Raw genomic sequence first — 20,732 nt, 5'->3', positions numbered from 1 at the left:
TGTAAGCAAAAACATTAATATTTAAAATAGATATAAAAATACCCTCAAAACCTCGGTGTATAGTTGAATTACATACTTTAAATAGGTAAATGGTATCATGTGGTTCTTACTTCAATAAATCTGCTTTACATGTGAGAAACTGTTCAATTTCATTATTGACAAAATGCATACTGCTTTTTTGTTTAGTATTTTAACAGAAAATTTAAAATTGTATCTGTTAGGTATGGATATTGAGATAGATTTGGATAAATAGTCTCAAATACTGCTTTATAGACAGGTAAATCCTCTTCAGAGGTAATTTGGCAGCATTTATAAAGCAATATAATTTTCCTTCAAGAGTGTTTAGTTGTGTACAAAGATATATGTGCAGAAATGCTATTTAGTATCTATTATTTATTATACCAAAGGGAGGGCTTGCACATGTTGGACAAGTGCTCTGCCATTACTGAACTCTTAGTCCCAGAAGTGCTCTTTCATTCATTATTTATAGCAACAAAAATTAGCTCGATGTAGATACAGGGAGATGATGAAATACAGTATATATTCAAGTATGGACATATTTTGTGGTTATTAATAAAACAGATATATAGACCAGTCTATCATGGAAAGGCTATCATGGATATTATAAGTACAAAACTTCTCATAGAAAATGCATAGATTATGTCTATGTCTCCATTTATGTTTTTAAAAATTCTGTACTTATGAAAAACATACCTGTGTAGACAGGGGTGTCTCAGCTCATTTTCTGTTGCAGTAATAGTATCGGAGACTGAGTAATTTATAAAGACAAAAGGCTTGTTTTGACTAACCATTTTGGAAGCTGAGAAGCCAAGGACATGCCAAAAGCTCTATTTTGTTACTAGTGAGGATCTTAGATTCCTTCAGCACATGGGAGAAAACATGGGCAAATGGTTTATATAGAAGAGATGAAACAAAAAGGGTAACCTTTCATTAAAAACCAAACCAAACATCTCTACCTTAACTGAATCCGGTCCTAAGTGGGTTAGAAGTCAATCCCATGAGATGGTGTTTCTTATCTTGAGGGCAGAACCCTCATGGCTCAAATCATGTCAGGGTGATTATAGGAATGTAGTGTTAAATCCAGCTGCTGCTCAGGCCACAGTACCCATAGTAGTAGCCCTTCCATCCTATAAATACACACACCCTGCTGAGATACTGTGAACCTCAAGCTAGAAGACTTTTTGCTGTGTGGTTTCTCACCTGGGGAAGTGAGTTCATATCAAAGAGGTGTGACCACATACCCTGCCCATGGATGCTGGCTCACTGTGAAACTATCTCCTTAGAGAGGGATGAAAAGCAACCCTACTCCTGCCAAGTAGGGCATTATTTTCTGTCTTCAATGTTCCTACCATGCTGTCTGTCTCTGGTGCTGGTGCATGAACTCTTTCCCCAGAATTCCACCATGCTATTGCCTACCTGTCAGTCTCTTTTAATAGACATCTTACCCTCAAGGGTTAATCTCAGTGTGTCCTTGAACTCCCTGAGACCTTTCAGTGAGTTTGGGAAACTGTCACCGTTAGATTTTCATTTTTAAAAAAGATTTATGTGTATGAGTGTTTTGCTTGCATGTATGTTTGTGTACCACACGTATGCAGTGTCTGAGGAGGCCAGAAAAGGACATTATGTCCCCTAGAACTTGAGTTACAGATGGTTATTAGTTGCCATGTGGGAGTTTGGAACCAAAGTTGGTCCTTTCGAAGAGCGGCCTGTGCTCTTAACTGTAGAGCCATCTTTCCAGTCCTTAGATTTCCATTAAAAATATGTATGTATATATATTGGGGCTGGGAGTTGGGAGCAAAGGTAGTAATTAAAAAAAAACAAAAACAGACAAAAAAAAAACCCGTAAGATTTCTCAAGTGGTTTTCTTTTCCAGATCTCATATAACAGAATGTCAGGAAGTAGGATTAGTACCATGTTATTTCTCACTGTCACTTCCTGAACATTACTTCCTATACCTCCCCTTGCTTTTGGTTTTTCCAGACAGGGTTTCTCTGTGTAACAGTCCTAGCTGTCTTGGAGCTAGCTCTTGTAGACCAGGCTGGCCTCAAACTCATGGAGATCTGCCTGCCTCTGCCTCCCAAGTGCTAGGATTAAAAGTGTGCGCCACCACCGCCTGGCTTCTCATAGCCTCTTATAAAATTAGTTTTTCTTTTGTTCCTTTCTGTCTCATGCCATTTGATTATGGCATTTTCTTATCCCTTCATTCATCAAAGACTTAGCTTCACCTTTACTTTGCGACTAACCAACACACTAATTCTTTTTTACCTTCTGCATCTTGTGTGATTTATGTCTCTACTGAGACTTCGTCATCTACTTCCATGGTCCATTTCCAACCAAGACTGTCCTACTCTACAGCTGACCCTTTGACAATTACATGCCAGATCGAGTCCCTTATTTACATTTTTATTAGAGCATCTAATATGAATTCTTTGTCCCATTTCGTCTCTTTCTAATTCATCAGAAGTTGTTGTCTTGCTTAGATTGCCTTTTTTTTTTTTTGCTTTATGAGACCCTATCTCAAAACAAACAAACAAACGAAAACCCACAAAGTGGCTTCAAATTTGCTGTAGAGCCAAGGATGACCTTGGACTTTTGGTCCTCTTGCCTGTACCTTTGCAGACGCTGGGACTATAAGTGTGTGCCCTCCCTCGCCTGGTGGATGGATCAGCCTCAGGGCTTCTTCATGCAAGACAAATCCTCTGCAAGCCAAGCTCCATCTCTGCCCCCACTTGCCTAGATTCTATGTTTACTTCAAAGACACTTTTTGTCTCTGAACTTACCTGACAGAATTCTCACTGAATGAGCCTGACTCTGGATTTCTCTAATTACATCTAAATGACTGAAAATAGAACAAGATTTTAACCATATAATTAAATTAAGTTCTTAGTATTGTTTCAAACACTACTGTGTGTCCCTGTCTTTGCTCTGAAAGGATCATTTAATACCGTCTGTGTACTTCACCGTTCAGCCAATCATTTTCCCTTTCTCACTTGATGATGTCACCCGTATGCATGATGCCACCTCACCCCTATGGCTTTGCTTCCCTCTTCACAGCCTAATCTGACTTTAAACTAATGGCAATCCTTCTGCTGTGGCCTTCCAAGGGCTGGGGTTACACACTTAGCTACCACACCTACCTATGTTTTTTAAATTATAAAACACAGTGATCATATATTAATAACAATAGTTGGATTAATGTACAAATGTTTCCCTCCTTTCCTCCTTGCCTTCCTCCCTGCCTCCCTTCTTTCCTTCCCTTTATGGTGCTGTGGATTAAATCCAAGGCCTCTTGTATACTAGGCAAATGCTCTGTTACTAAACTTTATACCCCATGTAGTAGCCCTAAAAATTTTGTTTTTATATTCATCTTCTGTGTCTTTACATCGACTTGAAATAAAGGAAAGTTGGCTATCTTATACCAGGAAATCTAAATAGACTGAGCTGTGACAAAGTCAAGGCTTCTGCCTGTACAGTACCTTGCAATGTCTCCATTCTCTTCTAAGATTTGCCCTCTACCTCTGTCCTAGATGGACAGTTGCTCAGAGCTTGCAGTTGAGGCCACTCCATAAATGAGATTAAAGGAGCAAGGCAACACACGATCTCTCCCTAGCAGTTGTCACCTTTGCAACAGCGTCTGAAATTCAGCTTGGCAAGCTCTGCCTGACTCTGAGCCACTGCCGGTGAAGTGTTCAGGAGGCTTGGATTGGATTGCAGATAAGTAAGCACTTCCCATCAAAAGAGACAGGAGACATTTCTTTTTTTTCATTCCCATAGATGCTGTTGCACTTCTGGCAAAAAATAGAAAGTCTTTGCCTTAAAACAGATGTTGAACCCTTTTTCAAATTCCTTCCTGCTTGTCAGTATTATTCTACCAGATTCCTCCTGCTATCCTTGTTCTGTTCTTGGAGCCATTTTCTTGTTCATGAACTTGGAAATGCTTTTCTAACCAGTTAAATTCCAGAAGCTTCCCTTGTGAGTTTAGTGCCACGCTGCTTAGGGAGTGTGAAGTCTAGTTCTTCTGTGTTTGTACTCAAGGGATGTCTGTGTTTTGATCACCTTATATCAGTCATTCCTCTTCTCCCCTGTAGGGCTTACGTTGTTGAGCTTGATGTTTCCAGGACTAAGCAAGTTGTTTAATCTTGTCTACTAATGTCTTTTCTTTCAATTACAGAGGTGCAATGTGTATTATCAGGTGCAAACTTGGTTATATGTAGATTTGCACTGTTCGGATCCCACAGGGGTAAGATGCTGTATAAGGGAAGTCAACATTTCCTTGGTTGTGGACTATGCTGAGGTCAGAGTAGTACAGAAGAAACATTGTTTTGTGCAAAGGGTCAGATGCCTCAGAGAATCAACTCAGACACCTGCAGTGTGGCCAGCAGGTGTGGACATTTGTCAAAAATGCAGATATCAGACTTGTGGTTTTTATTATATGCAAATTTTATTTAAAAAGAAGACGTATTCTGCAAACAAATATTGAAATGTTGTTGGTACATGTCATGAAGAATGTGGAGAAATTATGTCTGAACTGTGATAATTGGATAAAGGAACCGGTTTGATTAAAGCAAGTGTGGTATAGTGTTCACTGTGAACTTTCTTGGTATGTGTATGCTTGTTGTGAAAATCTTTCCACTTTGCTACGTTTGAGAAAATGCCCAGTGAGTAGGGCTGGTGGAGTGGATTAATAATAATGCAGGCTAGAGTGGGAAGGGTCATGGTAGGGTGTCTGTCCTCACGCTCTGCTCAGAGAATCAGCCTCTAGTCCACGCCTACCAGTCTGTACCTCCAGTACTGACACAAGTATTCTATTTTTTTATAGAAAAGATTTATTTGTTTTTGTTTTTATGTGTCTGTGTACCACATGCATACATTGTCCTCTGAGGTCAGAAGAGGGAGTTGGATCCCTTGGAACTGGAGTGATAGATGTTACCGTATGGGTGCTGGAATTGGATCTGGTCCTCTGGACCTCTTTAACAGCTGAGCTATCGCTGCCACCTCAGATATTTTAAAAAAGGAGTCTTGAATATAGATTTCGTTGTCATCATTGTGTGCATATATGAGCATGCATGCATGAGTGTGTGTGTGTTATGTGTTCACTTCTGTATGTGCTTAAGGGGGTCGAACATTGACTCATGGTATCTTCCTCTATGACTTTCCACCTTGCTTTTTGAGACATGGTTTTTAATGAACCTGGAGTTTGCCGTTTCAGACAGATTGGTGGCTGGCCCACCAACCCCTGAAATCTGCCCACCCCTGTTCCCAGCCTTCCCCAGTGCTGGTATTTACAGACACAAGCTACCAGACCTTGCTTTTACATGTGGCTGGAGACGCAGATTCAGGTTCTCATGCTTTCAAAAGCCAACACTTTACCCACTGGGCATCTTCTTTCACCTTTTTAATTAAAATATAGATTTATTACACACATGTGTGTGTCTGTGGAAGTTAGAAGTCAGTCCTCTCTCTACTGTGTGGATTCCTGGGCCCAGGCTTATCAACAAACACCCTCCCCCCACTGAGCTATCTCATTGCTCATTCTTTGGTCTTTTTTGAGGTTAGGTCTTTCTCAGCCTCACAAGTGCTAGGATTATGGGCACTTATCACCATACCCTATTTGGGTTTCTTCTCTCTCCATCTTCTTCTCCTCCCATCCTTTCTTTCTGACAGAATGTCACTATGAGACATGCTAGTTAGCTGCACAGATAGAGCTCCTGAACACAGGCTTCAAGAGAAATTAACCAAAGAGTCTCAGAAATCGAAGCAGCCTCTAAGACTTCCTTAAATACTGTTTAACTCACTGTTGTCACAGTTAACCACAGACACAAGCTTTACCTGGGTACAATTCCCAGCACCCACATGGTGGCTTATGACTGTCTGTTACTCCAGTTCCAGGGAATCCAACACCCTGACACAGAAATGCAAGCAAAACACCAATGCACATAAAATAAAAATTAAAAATTTTTTTAAAGAGGCAGGCTGATCTCTTTGAGTTGGAGGCCAGCTTGGTCCACAGAGTGAGTTCCAGGACAGCCAGGACAGAGAAACCCTGTCTCAAAAAACCAAACCAAACCAAACCAAACAAAAAAATCTCAGTGCTGTTCTTTCTCACCACCAGCATTCTAATTATTCTATCCATTCTGGAGTGCTTCTTAAATCTATCCTTTCCCCACAGCTTCCTTGCCAGTGCCTTTCTTCAGCAGCTCGTCCTCAGTAGCCTTGAGTGGTGGCTTTACCATGAGTTTTTCCAGGCAAAAGTTCAATCTCTGCATCCCCACTGCAGTCACACCTTTGGATATCATTCTGGCAGGATCACTCTGATCTCCCCCTTGCCTGAAGGAAAGAAGTAAAGTTCTTTATTACAGGTTATGGTATCGGAACCTTCTTAGCTACCAGCCTGCTGTATCCATTGCTTTCCCCATTAGTCTGTAGAGTCAAGTCTGGCAGATGAAGTATTACTTAGATTTCCATAAATATCCCTAACTCCATCTGAGTTCAAGTATGCCAGATTCTTAGCATTTCAAAAACTTGGCATTTTCTCTGTTCTGCAAGCCTTTGTGTATGCTGCCTCTACAAAATGTCATTATCTCTGCTTTTCTAGTTGTTATCTTCATGACTCGTAAGTCATGCAGAAGTCTTCTGGCATTTTCTGCTCCCCAGTTAGTAGCTTCTTACTGCATACGACAGGATTTGTCCGTATCAGTCATTTTATATTACAGCATCAATCCCATTGGATCGTATCATTTCTTTTCTCTTGCCTCCACTAAATGACAAAACCTTACCCATTTTTTATTCCTGCGTCCCCCCAAGGACTGTGTTTGGAATAATATAGGGTGTGTCTGTAAATGTTGTTACATGACTCAAAAAACACTCCATAGTATGAAAACACTGATTGCTGAGACACATTCTTAGCCTGTTCTTTTGACAATGTGAATCAGTATTTGGGACTTACATCTGTCTTGTTAGATTTTTTTTTAAAAAAAAAATACCAGCAGTAGACTTGCATCTGTAGCCAAAGACTGTATTATGGTCAACCCTGGTCTCATTTTTAAACCTCTTTTCCACGCACAGGAGTCCTGGCCCATTGCTTTTCCTCTTTTTAAATAAATTCACTTACTTCCATTACTAGTGAAACCTGAATGTGGTCTATTTGAAACTCATGTAGCGTTCATACTATATTTATGCTTGTTGTTGTAAATATTTATTTGTGTATTTATATTTATTTTAATTTCCCTGTGTGGAAAGGAGTGAACCTCAGACTCTTAGAGACTATTACATGTGTAGTAATGATAGCAACTAAATTTACATAGCATTTGCTATGTACTATGTGCTCAGTGTTTTATGTACATTAACTCATTCTGTCCTAATTGGGACCCTGCAAAGTCCTTATAATTACTAACATGATAATTTTTTAAGTAAAGAAGCTAAAGCATACTAACTTGTTAAAGAGATCCCAGAACTACTAATTGATAGGCCTGCGATTTGAATCCAGGAATTCTGGTTCCGTAGTCAATTTTTAACTTTTAACTAGTATAGTGTACTACATAGAGCTATCTAACAGTTTTGTTTAGTATCTTTTACAGTATAGAATGTATGGGGTATGTGGGACATGAAACTAATATGAACCAGTGTATTACAGAGTTTGGCTGTACAAAACTCCTGTTGAAAATATACTGAGAATTTTTTTTTTTGTTTAATAGGTCTCTTTAGGATAAAACCTTATATATTGATTTGTACTGGGTGAATTTGAACTTCCTGTTATTTCTTTGTGGCTTCCATGCCTTATCCAACTTGGGTTGGGTCTACCTGCCTTCTTTTCCCAGGGCTTACTTGACAGCGTGGAGCTTTGCCCATGCCATGGCTCTCAAGCTGTACTCCTGCGGCTTGTGAAACACTTGTTTATGGGCACAGAGTGATCTGAGGTTAAATACAAAAATCCCTCTCCATGGAACAGCAATTTATTCTACATGCCAAGTTGGCAGAAGAATAGACCTTTGGGGGACTGTGACTAAAACAGGTAGCCAAGATATGAAGGAGGTTTCTAATCCAGACTCATGGTAATAATGGAACGGTAATGAAAGCACTTTAGTGGGGTCTTTGCAGTTTATATTTTATACTTAGTCTAATTTGGAGTAGCCAATCCAGTTTTACTAATTGGCTACTTTCCTCAAGCAAAATTTGGAGGATTAGACTAATACTACATTACTCTGTATATGTTAAAACTATTTTTAGCAAGATGGGATTAGGTATTACAAATGTTTCATGAGCCAAGTGGTGGTATCTTATCCTGAGCCCATGAACCCTATTTTGGATGCCTCTATATTACTTGATAGAAAGCATCTATTTAGTTGGTTCTACAATTGAATATGTGACATTAAATAAGTCATTAAGTTATACAGAATAAAATTAATTTTAGCAATTACTTTTGTTTGTGTTTGTGTATGTATGCTATGGTGTTTGTGTGGAGGTCAGAGAACAACTTGCTGGAGTCAGTTTTCAGTTTTTTCTTCCACCATGTGGATCCTAGAGATCAGACTCAGATTGTCCTGGGGTTTCTATTGCTGTGAAGAGAAACCATGACGACGGCAACTCTTATAAAGGACAACATTTGAGTGAGGTGGCTCGCTTATAATTCAGAGGTTCTTCCTATTGTCATCATGGCAGGAAGCATGGCCGAATATAGGCAGGCATGGTGCTGACTACATCTTGATCACAACCATCAGGAAGTGTCTGTGACACTGGGTGGTATCTTGAGCATTGGAAACCTCAAAGCCTGCCCACACAGTGATACACTTCCTCCAACAGGGGCTTACCTACTCCAACAAAGCCACACCTCCTAATAGTGCCGCTCCCTATGAGCTTATAGGAACCAATTCAATTCAGACTACCATAGGTGTCAAGCACCATTTCATTGCCTCACCTCCAAACAAAATGTACGAATGAATGAATGAATGAATGTGCCCATGAGAGCTCTGTATTAGGGTCCTTGCCTAGAGTCTTGGGCCTAGATTTGTCCTTTAGTACCACAAAACAAACAAAAAATAAGTATTAGAGTTATTCAGATATATATACCCGTCTTTGTTCTAAGAAAAATAATGACTCCTGGTCTTTTTACCAGTACTAAAAGGCCTCAGTTATTGTTCCTTAAAGTTAGGACCTCAGGAGCAGAAAGTAGAGACTAAAAGTTGGGAGCATGAATGTTATATATGAAGATGGTGCTGGCCTTGAAGAGGGTGCTGTCATTTTTAATGGACTCCTTTTTCATATTTTTCTTTCCAACTTTATTTAAAATTATTTGTGTGTGCACACACATGTATATGTGAGTGTGGAAATCAGAGGACATTTTGTGGTCGTTGTTTCTTTCCTTCTACCATGTGGGTTCCTAGGATTAAACTCAATTTGTCAGGTTTGGTGGTAAGCATCCTTACCTACAGAGACATCTTGCAGGTTCATGGTTTTGAACCTTAAGTATTATTAATTTTTAGGTCATATCACAAACCATGTTTGTTGGTAAAGGAAGGAAGATGTTCTCTGGTCTTAGTTTATAAACATTTGTAGTCTTGGAATAATATGCTGGTCTACCAAGAACAAATCATAATCAGTACAACAGTTGATGGGAAATTTTTGTTGTTGTTTTGTGTTCTAAGAAAGAGTCTTATACAGCTGTAGTTGACCTCAAACCGTGTGGCTAGGGTGGCCTTGAACTTGTCAGTCCTTCTGCCTCAGCTTTCTTGAGTGCTGAGTTAGGAGCCACTATGTGTGGCTAATGGAAAATTCTTCACTTCTGCTGTCTCTTAGCCATCTCTGTTTGAAAGGCCACTGATCTGTGTCCAGAACCTGCCTAACTAGTGAGTACATAGTCAGATATAGTTCTTACCATCTGAGAGCCAGACATTCTCTGCCAGTGGAGTTCTGAGTCTTTCCCACAGGACTGACAGCAGCTGAAGTCACCTGTCACATTGGAGTAGACTGTTTTAATGATTCTCAGTTAAATAGCGGTTACATTGTGTCGTGTTTGTAGAGAGAGACAGGTACTCAAGACTGAAGTGCTGATCAGTCAGTCTTAGGGGCTATATGTTCAAGCCTCTTGTGGAGAGATCTGCTGATGGTGGAAATGTCCATACTTTCTAATAGCAGTACCATCTTTAACTTATCCGTGTAATTTCTTGGTATATTTTGAAGTTACCTGACTGGAGCAAAAGGATTTTGAACTTACAGATTTGGGGTTCACAGGGAGCTCATCTATCAGTACTGCTTCCTACCCTAGGTTTAGTTTCTGTTTCAGTGCTCAGCCAGACTACCTCTAGCAAGTCTGGATGTGGTCACACAAACCCGTATTCCCACTACTTGTGAGGTAGAGGCAGGAGAATCATAAATTTAATGTCATCTTCCAATGCATAGTGAATTTGAAGCCTGGGCTACACGATACCCTATCTCAAACCCCCTTTCCCTCACTTGTGACTGAGAGAACAATGGGCTAGAACTGTCAGGGCTTTACTATTTGAGCTAAAGTTTGGGTTAAAAAATGAAACCATTTTATTTCATATATTATTTTGAAGTGTTGTGTAATTTTGGGGGACACTTCATTTGGAAAAGAAGGGATCAGTAACTGCTAATATTTTCAATTAATATAGCAAGAAGTTGAGAATAAGGCAGACTCTAGATTTGGATTCCCTAATCTGTGTCAATATGATCATTCCTGTGCCTTCTGTCACATACTACCATAAACTTAATGGCTCCCAACAACGTGAAATTATTCTTCCCAGTTCTGGAAAACAGATGTCTGAAACCAAGGTGTCAGTAGGGGCATATTCCTTCTTGAATATGTGAGCTGTATTAATACCACATCTAGTTTATCTACTCATCTGTTAACGGACTCTTGTTATTTCCACAGTTTGACAATTGTGAGAAAATGCTTCCATGAATGTGGGCGTACAAACATCTCTTTGAGACTGCTTTCAAATCTTTTGATTTTTCTAATACAAACTCTACTTTTGAATAGAATAGAGATGGTAATTGTAGGGTTTTTGTTTGTTTGTTTTTAAGAATCACCACCCCGTTTTCTGTAGAGACTGTACCATTCTACACTAATGGACACAGTTTTAATTTTTTCACATCCTGAAAAGACTTATTTTTGTTAATTTATCTATTTATTTTAATTTTTGAGACAAAGTCTCACTATGCAGCCCTCACTCTCTTGGAACACACTGTGTAGACCAGGTTGCCCTGGAATGCAGAGGCTTGCTTATGGCTGCCTCCTGAGTGCTAGGGTTAAAGACCTTGTCATCTATAGTATTTATTTACATTTCCTTATGGATTGATGATGTCAAGTACTTTCTTGTGCTTTTGGCCGTTTGTAAACACAGGGACATATTAAGTCTTTATTCCCATTTTCAAGATTAGATTGCTTTTGTTGAGTTTTAATGGTACATTCTAGACATGAATCTTCATCAGGTACCTGGCTTTCAAGTTTTTTCCTGTTCTGAGGGCTGCATGAGCTAATTGGCAATGTCTTTCTTTTTTTCCACCCAAATTGACAGCAATTTTTCATCATGTTTTATGAAATTAAGGCAAACACAGAAAAAAAATTCTGTGGGAGTTAGACTCTACTAAGCCTGGTTTCTTTTGACAACCTCCTGGAGCTGGGCTCTGCGGAGAACAGGTAGCTTCAGTTTTCTTCTGAGACACAACAGCAAGGTCAGCCTTGCAAGCCAGCACTAGGCCGTGCCGACAGTTGGAGGCTATTCTGGGACTCAGTAGACTTTGTTTTGTAAGGCCCTGCACTCCCAGATTAACTCTGGCTTTGGTTAACCCCCAGCCACTTTAGCCTTTGATACAGAGAGCAATGTTAGGTACAGTAGAAAGATCACAGTATCCATATTATTGATAAAAGAAGTATTCCCTTGCAGAGAACTTGTCTTTACTACATTGTGATTATGAACAACCTTTATTTCCCAAGCAGTTTTGGAATTGCCAGTTCTTTTTGAATAAGAATTAAGTACATATTTCAGAGCTTAAAACAAAATTTTACTCTAATAACATTCTTGTGTGCCCTTAGAAGTACAGGCTAAGAGGAAACACAGTTAAGCCACAGTGGAAGATATTTGCGTTAAAGGCAAAGAAGTTTCCCTATTGTCACTGTCAGCACCCAAAGATTAACTTCCTTTCCAAAGAAAGGGATGAGCTCTTGTCTGGAGAACTGAGATTGCTCTGGGCAGCGGCATGGGCAGAGTTTTGCAGATGGGTGAATCTGCTCAGGGACCATGCTGCATGAGTCAGCAGCACATCTGCAGATGGAGTGGGCAGAGGACGTCTAAATTTAGTCGTTATTCACTGGAGAAGGTTTTAGGGAGCATCTCCCCTGACTCTCATCTTGCTCTAGTCATATCCTCCTGGAACCAAGGCAGGTGGGTGGAGGAGAGGCAGGGCAGTCAAAGGTTTCAGACACCAGAGTCCTGTGGCTCTGTTTTTTTGTACCACTGACTTGGATGGTTCTTTCCAGTTCAGCCATGAAACATACTATTTTCTTAAAATATAATTCCTGGGTTTAAGAATCCACAGTATTCTAAAAATTAGGGTATTTTCTGAAATTAGACTTCCAGATTCCTAAATCTGGCCAGTCCAGAGACATTTTTAATCAAATTACTTTTCTCCCATAAAGAGCCATGGTGAGTGAGGATTAAATACATTTGGTGTGTGTGACCGTTAAACATATTGACTTAAAAATAGTGCCAGGAACTGTGCCCAGCTCTCTGAGGTGGGTAGGTTCCCAGTGCTGTAGATGAGGACACTGACACTGTGGTTAGGTACCCCTGTTCAAGACTATGTGCATCAGCAGAATCCTGCAGTCTGTCTTACTGCAAATGCTAACGCTTTTAACAGTTTTGTCCTTCACTTCCTAGAGGGAATGGAGACTCGTTTGCAGAGTTTATTCAAAGTAATTCAGAGATTCTTGTTTGCCTAATCTCTACCCCCTCAATGTCTGCACTCAAACGGTTGTAACATTTTTATTGAAGTATATGAAGAAAGGGTATTTCAATCAACAGTGCAGTCAGTTATGGGAGTTGTTCTTAGACAGTATATCAAAACTTCAATAGTGATAATTTTGTTTTTTGCTTTTTTTAATGGTGGTTCTCATGTATTGTAAGTTAGTCTTGAACTTTATGTGCAACTACAAATATACTTTCCCATATCATTTGAAGCCTTTTAGAAAAATGTATGAAAACATTTTTAACACACTTTCCTTTTTATAATAAAATATACTAAGGTAGCTTCCATGTACAGCACTGTAGAAGTCATTTCACAGTTAACCCCATTAATACTCTTAGTACTGTAAATAATATTAATATCTAATAGTATTTCTAAGTTTGGAAGTCATATTTCAGACATTTACTATGAAAAATAAATAAATAAATGAAGTATCAGAACTACTGACCAGTGTCATTGTCCAGAGCAGTGTTTGGTATGTAATAGAACTCAATAAATACTTGTTGAATGAATCAATGGGCTTTTCTTTTCAGGCCTGTATTGATGAAAATTTGGACATGGTGAAGTTTCTGGTGGAGAACAGAGCCAATGTAAACCAGCAAGACAACGAGGGCTGGACACCTCTTCATGCGGCAGCTTCCTGTGGTTATCTCAACATAGCAGAGTGAGTGAGCATCTGTTGTGGGTTTGGTGCAAACTCCTCTGCTCATCAAAACTTGAATTTTACAAAGAATTATAATCTCTCTAATTTACAAACAGAAAATTGACTATTAAGAACTAGTTGACACAGTGTTTTGTATCCTTACTAAATGCACAGTTCTTACTTCCAATTTTGTTTGCTTTTGTTTTTGTGTAATTCATATTTGCCAGGCTGTTCAGAGACAGCACCAGCCTGGTGCACTGTCTGGTTAATTTCTGAATAGCAGAAAACATGCATGTCAATTGTAGATTTTTTTCCTTTGGACTTTTCTATAAATCTGTTTTGTTTGTTTTTACAAACAAAATGCAGTAAATTATGAGTCTGAACACATAGGACCAAGGCAAGGTAGTGATTGGCATGTGTTCTCCACATTGGTTGAATGACTATGTTTAACATGCTAGTAGCTGCTGACCTCCGGGGGCAGACTGTCCTCTCTAGAGCAGAAGAGTCTTGATCACCTGGTACCTACTATATGAGAAGCACAAAATAAGTTTCTGTTATATGAAAGAATGATCAGGAATTTTATTTCTAGTTAAGAAAGAAACTTTGGCAGTTGAAACATCTTTAAAATTTGCAGGGCAAATTTAGATTAATAAGTAAATCTAACAGGATAGTCTATGATCTTTTTTGAAAATCAAATTGATTAAGTCCTTTCCAATGATACAACTGCAGCTAGCACATTTTTTTTTTCTTATTCAGCAAACATCAGGCAGTCATGTGGAGGTCTAGTAACTGCATTTGCCCAGGTTATCTGGAGATCGCTGAGTGGCTGGGTTTCCTTAGAGAAGTATCAGTGTAGAGACAAATGAGACATCAATGCGGGTGTTGGACAGGGCTGTTGTTTAGGTGTAGATAACTGGATTGGCCCGAAAGCCAAGACCACTGGATTGTAGTTTCTTTTGTTCTAAGTTAGTATGGATCTGTAACCTCTTTGTCACCTAGGCTGCCTCCATTTCAGGCTCATATAGAAAAGGCTCTGATTCTGTATTGTACTCACTAATATCAATGTTCCGATGCCTGGGACTGAGGATGACTTCTTCATCCACTTTGGACTTACAACATTTAAGAAATGCAAGGCAGGGGCTGGAGAGATGGCTCAGTGGTTAAGAGCATTGCCTGCTCTTCCAAAGGTCCTGAGTTCAATTCCCAGCAACCACATGGTGGCTCACAACCATCTGTAATGAGGTCTGGTGCCCTCTTCTGGTCTGCAGACATACATGCAGAAAGAATATTGTATACATAATAAATAAATAAATAAATATAAAAAAAAAGAAATGCAAGGCATACTGGCTTCTCATTATTCATACTTGAGTATGAGTTTAGGTGGAATGTTTGTGATTGAGCTACAAAATCTCATTACATTCAAGAATTTGGTTTTTTTTTTAATCCATTTTTTTCTTTCTAAATTATCTAAGACCAGCTGAGTCTTAGAGAGTAATATAGGTGGTGTTGTCTTTTGGGAAAGCTGAATAGAGAAAATTATTGTAATGCCTTTTGTGGACTATTACCTTGAATGAAGTAAGTTTATCAGTGACCATCACAACTTATACGTATTCATGTCTGAGCGTAGTGAGCTGATCCAGTCTGGAATCCACTGCAGATGCTACCGAGATAGCATGCTTTAGTTTACCTTGGAATATACACATTATCATTAGATAAGTTATTTTATTTTTATATGCACTGCTGTTTTTGCTAGGGGTATCAGGTCCCCTGAAACTGGAGTTACAGACAGGTGTGACCTTCCATATGGGTGCTGGTAATTGAACCTGGGTCCTCTGGAAGAGCAGTCAGTACTCTTAACCTCTGAGCCATCTGCCCCCATATACGTTTTTATTTTACTCTCCTTATTTTTAATATTTTTATACAACAGATCAGGGAAATAACATGATTATTTAATGGCTCAGCATTAAGAGTCCTGGCTGCTCTTCTGTAGGACCTGGGTTGGATCTGCAGCATTCACATAGCCACCTACTACCCTTTCTTAACTACAGTCCCAGGGGACCTGGTATCCTCTTCTGGTCTCCAAGGACTGTGCACACATGTAGTGCACAGACAATCGTTGGGACAAAACACCCATACACACGAAATAATAAAAGTATTTTAAAAATTAATTAGAGACAGGGTATCACTGTGTAGCTCTGGCCGACTGTGGGCTTAATGGAGCCCAGACAACCCATGAACTTCAATCTTTCTGCCTCAGTAGCCCAAGTGCTGGGGTCACACATGTGTGCCAACTCCACACTGGCATGTTTGTGTCTTGAAGAACTTACACCTTAAACTTATTTCTAGGATAATTGGTGAAGGACAGAGAAACTGGCTTTTTTTTTTTTCCAGGAGAAACCCATAGCCATTTTATTTCATCTTCCTTGGTGATCCTTTCTGCCTTGCCCCCCGCCCCTCTCTCTCTCTCTGTGTGTGTGTGTATTTAGTTTGGTTTTTTTTTTTCTAATTTTGAGTTTAAATAGAGTACTAGTTTGCTAGATTATTCCTAATGGTGTTTAATTAAGAAGCAGCAGATTGACCCAAACATTTAGCATGACTGAGAGTTTATTGCAATGCTAACTTATTTCGAGATCTTTTAAAAACACATTTTTTTTTCTGTACTTTTTTTTCCGTTAAAGATTAGTGAAGGGACCCAGTGAAATGGCTCAACAGGTAAAGGCAGTTGCCATCAAATCTGAGCAGGGGGTTTGATCCTTGGAACTCACATGGCGAAATGAAAAAACTGATTCCTGCAAGTTGTCATTTGACCTTCTTGTATGTTCCACAGCATGCTCATGTGCACATGGATAAATGCATTAATAAATAAGTGTTAGGAAATAGTAGCAAAATACCTTTTATCAGTGCTCAGCTAGGCTTTCAAGGGACATATGTGGAACTAACAGCAATTCTAAGCATCTAGACAGCAGGCTCTTCCTGTGTCCTGCTGCTTTCTAGTTCATATGCTGATGTTTACGCTCATCCAGTACACGTGCAGTGCTAAAGCTCTTTATGTTTCTATTGTGAACTGAGGAGATGTGGAAAAATGGAAAGCGGTGTTCCTTGGTAGAAGCCATTTTTCTTGATCATTAGACTTTGAACAGATCAGAAAAGGGAAAAGTGGCAGCCCATGTAACCTGACCCAGGAAGAGATGTTAGATTGGAGACCAAGATATTTAGTTTAAGCAGCATTAATAGAATGCCAAGGAAAGACTAAAGCATCAAGATAGTGTCTGCTATAGAAGAGGTGCAACTGTAGATCAAGCTGTCTTTGAATTCTGCCTGCCTTTGCCCGCAAGTACTGGGATTAAAGGTGTGCACCACCACTGCCTGGCCAGGCAAGATTCTTGAAGCAAAAGAGTTTGAAATGGACCTTGAAAGATGTGAAAGGTATTTACAAGAGAAAAGAGAAGGGAGTTTGATCTATTTACTTGGAGGAAATATCTCTCCCTAAGGAGCAGAGCTGAGTGTGAAGGGGTTGGGGGTTGCAGGAACTAATACTGGTTGGGTTTGATTATAATATATATTTCAGTTCAACCAATATTTATTATGTGCTTATTATGTATACTATTTGTATATTGATTTTTTTGCATGATACAGGACATATGGTTGAATGCCTATTTGACTTGAGAGGAAGAAACCAGAAAAGAAAAACTATCAACTATGGAGTAATGAAGGAATAATTGGATACAGTGGTGGCACTTGATAGATTTAAATATATGGATAGAGGGCATTAACTTTAGAGTTGAGTAAGGTGTCTTTCTCTGGGTCTCTGAGGGAGGAAATGCCATTGGGCTGTGTCTTAGGCAGTGTTCTGTTGTGAAGAGACACCATGACCACAGCAACTCTTATACAGGAAAACATTTAATTGGGGCTAGCTCACAGTTTAGAGGTTTAGTCTATTATCATCATGGCAGGAAGTGTGGCAGCATGCAGGCAGATATGGAGAAGTAGCTGAGAGTTCTACACCTGGATCTGCAGGCAGCAGGAAGAGGGAGAGACTTGATTGAGGCTTGGCTTGAGCATCTGAAACCTCAAAGCCCATTCCCACTGACACATTTCTTCCAACAAGGGCACACCTCCGAATCCTTTTAATGTGCCACTCCCCGGTGACCAAGTAGTCAGTTCATCTATGAGCCTATAGGGGTCATTCTTATTCAGTTCACCACAGCTGTGTATATGTGGAGGTGATTTATCAACATTTATTGAGGCCTTATTATGCCAGGATACTAGGCACCGAGAAAGCAATGTTATGCTTTTAATTTAATTTTTATTGATTTTTTTCTTCTTTGCCAACTCTGAAGTACATGGGCCATACATATATTGATTTTTTAAAAATATTTTTTATTTTATTTGCATTGGTGTTTTGCCTGTTTGTACGAGAGCATTGGATACCCTAGAACTAGAGTTACAGACAGTTGTGAGCTGCCATGTAGGTGCTGGGAACTGAACCTGGATCTTCTGGCAGAGCAGTCAGTGTTCTTAACCTGTGAGCCATCTCTCCAGCCTCCACATTAGGGACTGAACTCAAGTGATTGGGTTTGTCAGCAAGTGCCCTCTCCCCCACAATTGGTGTTAGGAACCTCAGTTTCTTAAGGAGTAAGCCTTTATCATAGTTTTATTTAAGATTGATTTGTGTGCGTACATGTGTTTGGTGCTTATGTATGTGTGTGAGAGAGAGACAGAGACAAAGCACTTTGTAAATTAAAAGATACAGATAGAGTATTGAAATTATCAGCCCCTTTTCCTTCAAGATACATATTCTGTGTAGATTCAGAATCTGCTTTGCATTTTAAATGTTTCATCAGTAATTTAATTTCCTTTATGAATGTAGATTCATATAGATGACTTATTATGGAAGTTAAACTCATGCAAATTCTAAATATATATTTTATTTCTCAGTTTTCACACCTACATTACTAAGCAAATTTCACTTTGGCACTGCAAACAAATTTTCATGAGAACTCCTTATTTACATAGCTTTTTAATTTTCTTACTTTTAATACTGGAAGTATAGTAAGTCTTTTTGAAAATTTATTTGGATTCTAGGCTGTATGAGTAAAGGATGAATGCCTACCCTCTTTTACTTTACTAAAGCAAGGTTTCACTTTATAATCTCGATTAGTCTTGAACTTAGCGTGTAGCCCAGGCTCCTGCCTCAACATCCTGAATACTATATTACAGGCTTGGACAAATACCCCACCCTACCCTGCTCCTTATAGTATTTAGAAAGACTTAGTATTTTTAGAAGTGAAAGAATTGGCATATGCATATGCCAATTATTAGGTGTATGTGTATGTACAAAATCTTTTTGATTTGGTTATATCAAAAAAATGAGTAAGTAAATATGGATATGTAAGAAAACATTAGTCTTGTTGGGAAATGGTGAAACCTATAGTCCTAATTATTGAAGGCTATTAGGGTATGAAATTAATAATAAATTAGTAATAAAACACCTCATCTTTATCATGTTTAAAACCCCCAAATATGCCTTGCTATACATTGAACTCAAGACACAGTACAAACTGATATCAGATTGACAGAGATAATTTTGATTTTGTCACACAGGTATTTTATTAGCCATGGAGCCAGTGTGGGAATTGTGAACAGCGAGGGTGAAGTTCCTTCTGATCTTGCAGAAGAGCCAGCCATGAAAGACCTTCTTCTGGAACAAGTAAAGAAGCAAGGTAACCTAGGAGACTGGGTGGTTAGAGAGGCTCTCACACTGCCCCTTAGGGAACATAATCCTTCTTCCTTATCATGTGACAGGGCAGGATTAAATCTGTCTGTGCCGCATTCGTCATCAATCTCTTAATAACTCATACAAGCATAGGCCACATGCCCAAAGGCTGACCAGGCTTTCCTTGTCTTTGCTATTCTAAGGTTGTGTACTGACTGATCTTGGAGTTAGGAGTGACCTGAGGAGGATTGTGGACTGTTCTTTTTGTGCGTGTACATTGTATTCTCACCGGATAGTCTGAAGAAAGGCTGGAATCCAGTGTGGCCGAATCCATTTTGTGACTTTGTGTTCTTTCCCTTTGATAGCTACACAGTGGTACTGAAAGCTCTTTATTAAAACCGCTGAAAGGATCTTTAGCCACAGTAACCATGGAAACTGTTCTGATAGTTTCTTTTGTTTGCAGTTTTGAGAGACAGGGTCTTACTTCATAGCCCCACATGCCCTGAGCTCACTCTGTGGCCTGGTCTGTCCTTGGATTTTCAGCTGTCTTCTCTTGCCTTTGCCTCCCTGAGTTTAGATTGCGGGTGTGAGCCACCATACCTGGTTTTAGTTGTTTTCTGAGATAAGGAACCTATCTTAGAAGAATATATTCTAAAAATATGTTCCTATTTTGTAGTTTTAGAAGAAACTCATTTCAGGGCATAAAGCAGGGTTCTCCTATTAAACACCTTAAAGCTATTTTGTTTTGTTTTTATACACAGTATTGCCCAGGCTGTCGGTGGACAGATACCTCAAATCTCTTTTCTCCCTACCAGTATTACAGGCCAGCACCACCGCACCTAGCTTTAGAAATTTTTTCAATTTAAAGTTATTGGCTAACTATGGACAGCAAGTTTTGGATTCTGTTGAAACTGTCATAAAACTCTGGATGGGATCTGTAGTGATCAGAGATAGAGGAGACTCTTCTAAATGACCAGAAGTTATTTCCAAAGCTTTAGTGTCCTTTAGAACAGTTAGGGCCAAGACTGGCCACACTTGCTTGTTTATTCTCCAAAGCTGCCTATGCTGTATCAGCAGAGCTGAGTAGTAATGGTAGACTGTAGGGCTGTCAAATCTGCAAGGAAACATTAAATATCTCACTTTTTATAGAAAGCATGGTAAGCCTGCTTTAAGTGATGGTTATTCCAGGTCATGCTATTACTAAAGTTCATATGTGGTTCTGTGCCTTACTGAATTAAAATTTTTATACTAAGTTTATCCTCTCATCCTATTCATTTCACCTCCTAAAATACATTTTTAAAAAAGATTTATTTATTTTATGTGTATGAATGTTTTGTCTGTATGTACCTCTGCACACCAGAAGAGGGCATT

General features: G+C 39.2%; 1 protein-coding gene across 4 annotated transcripts in view; it reads left to right on the top strand.

Annotated features, from left to right (window-relative positions):
• Ppp1r12b (protein phosphatase 1 regulatory subunit 12B) overlaps nucleotides 1-20,732 on the top strand; it is a 212,126-nt gene that overhangs the window by 33,832 nt on the left and 157,562 nt on the right. For all 4 annotated transcript variants that reach the window (XM_041648025.1, XM_041648023.1, XM_041648024.1 and 1 more), the window contains exons 2-3: nucleotides 13,536-13,666; nucleotides 19,250-19,368. In XM_041648025.1, coding sequence (XP_041503959.1) covers nucleotides 13,536-13,666; nucleotides 19,250-19,368 — 250 coding nt within the window. The remainder of the gene's footprint in view (nucleotides 1-13,535; nucleotides 13,667-19,249; nucleotides 19,369-20,732) is intronic.

Source organism: Microtus oregoni, unplaced genomic scaffold, assembly GCF_018167655.1.
Source record: "Microtus oregoni isolate MIOR12 unplaced genomic scaffold, Mior012 000003F_ref0000135, whole genome shotgun sequence".
Taxonomy (NCBI): Eukaryota; Metazoa; Chordata; class Mammalia; order Rodentia; family Cricetidae; genus Microtus; species Microtus oregoni.
This window is presented reverse-complemented; position numbering and strand designations above follow the sequence as displayed.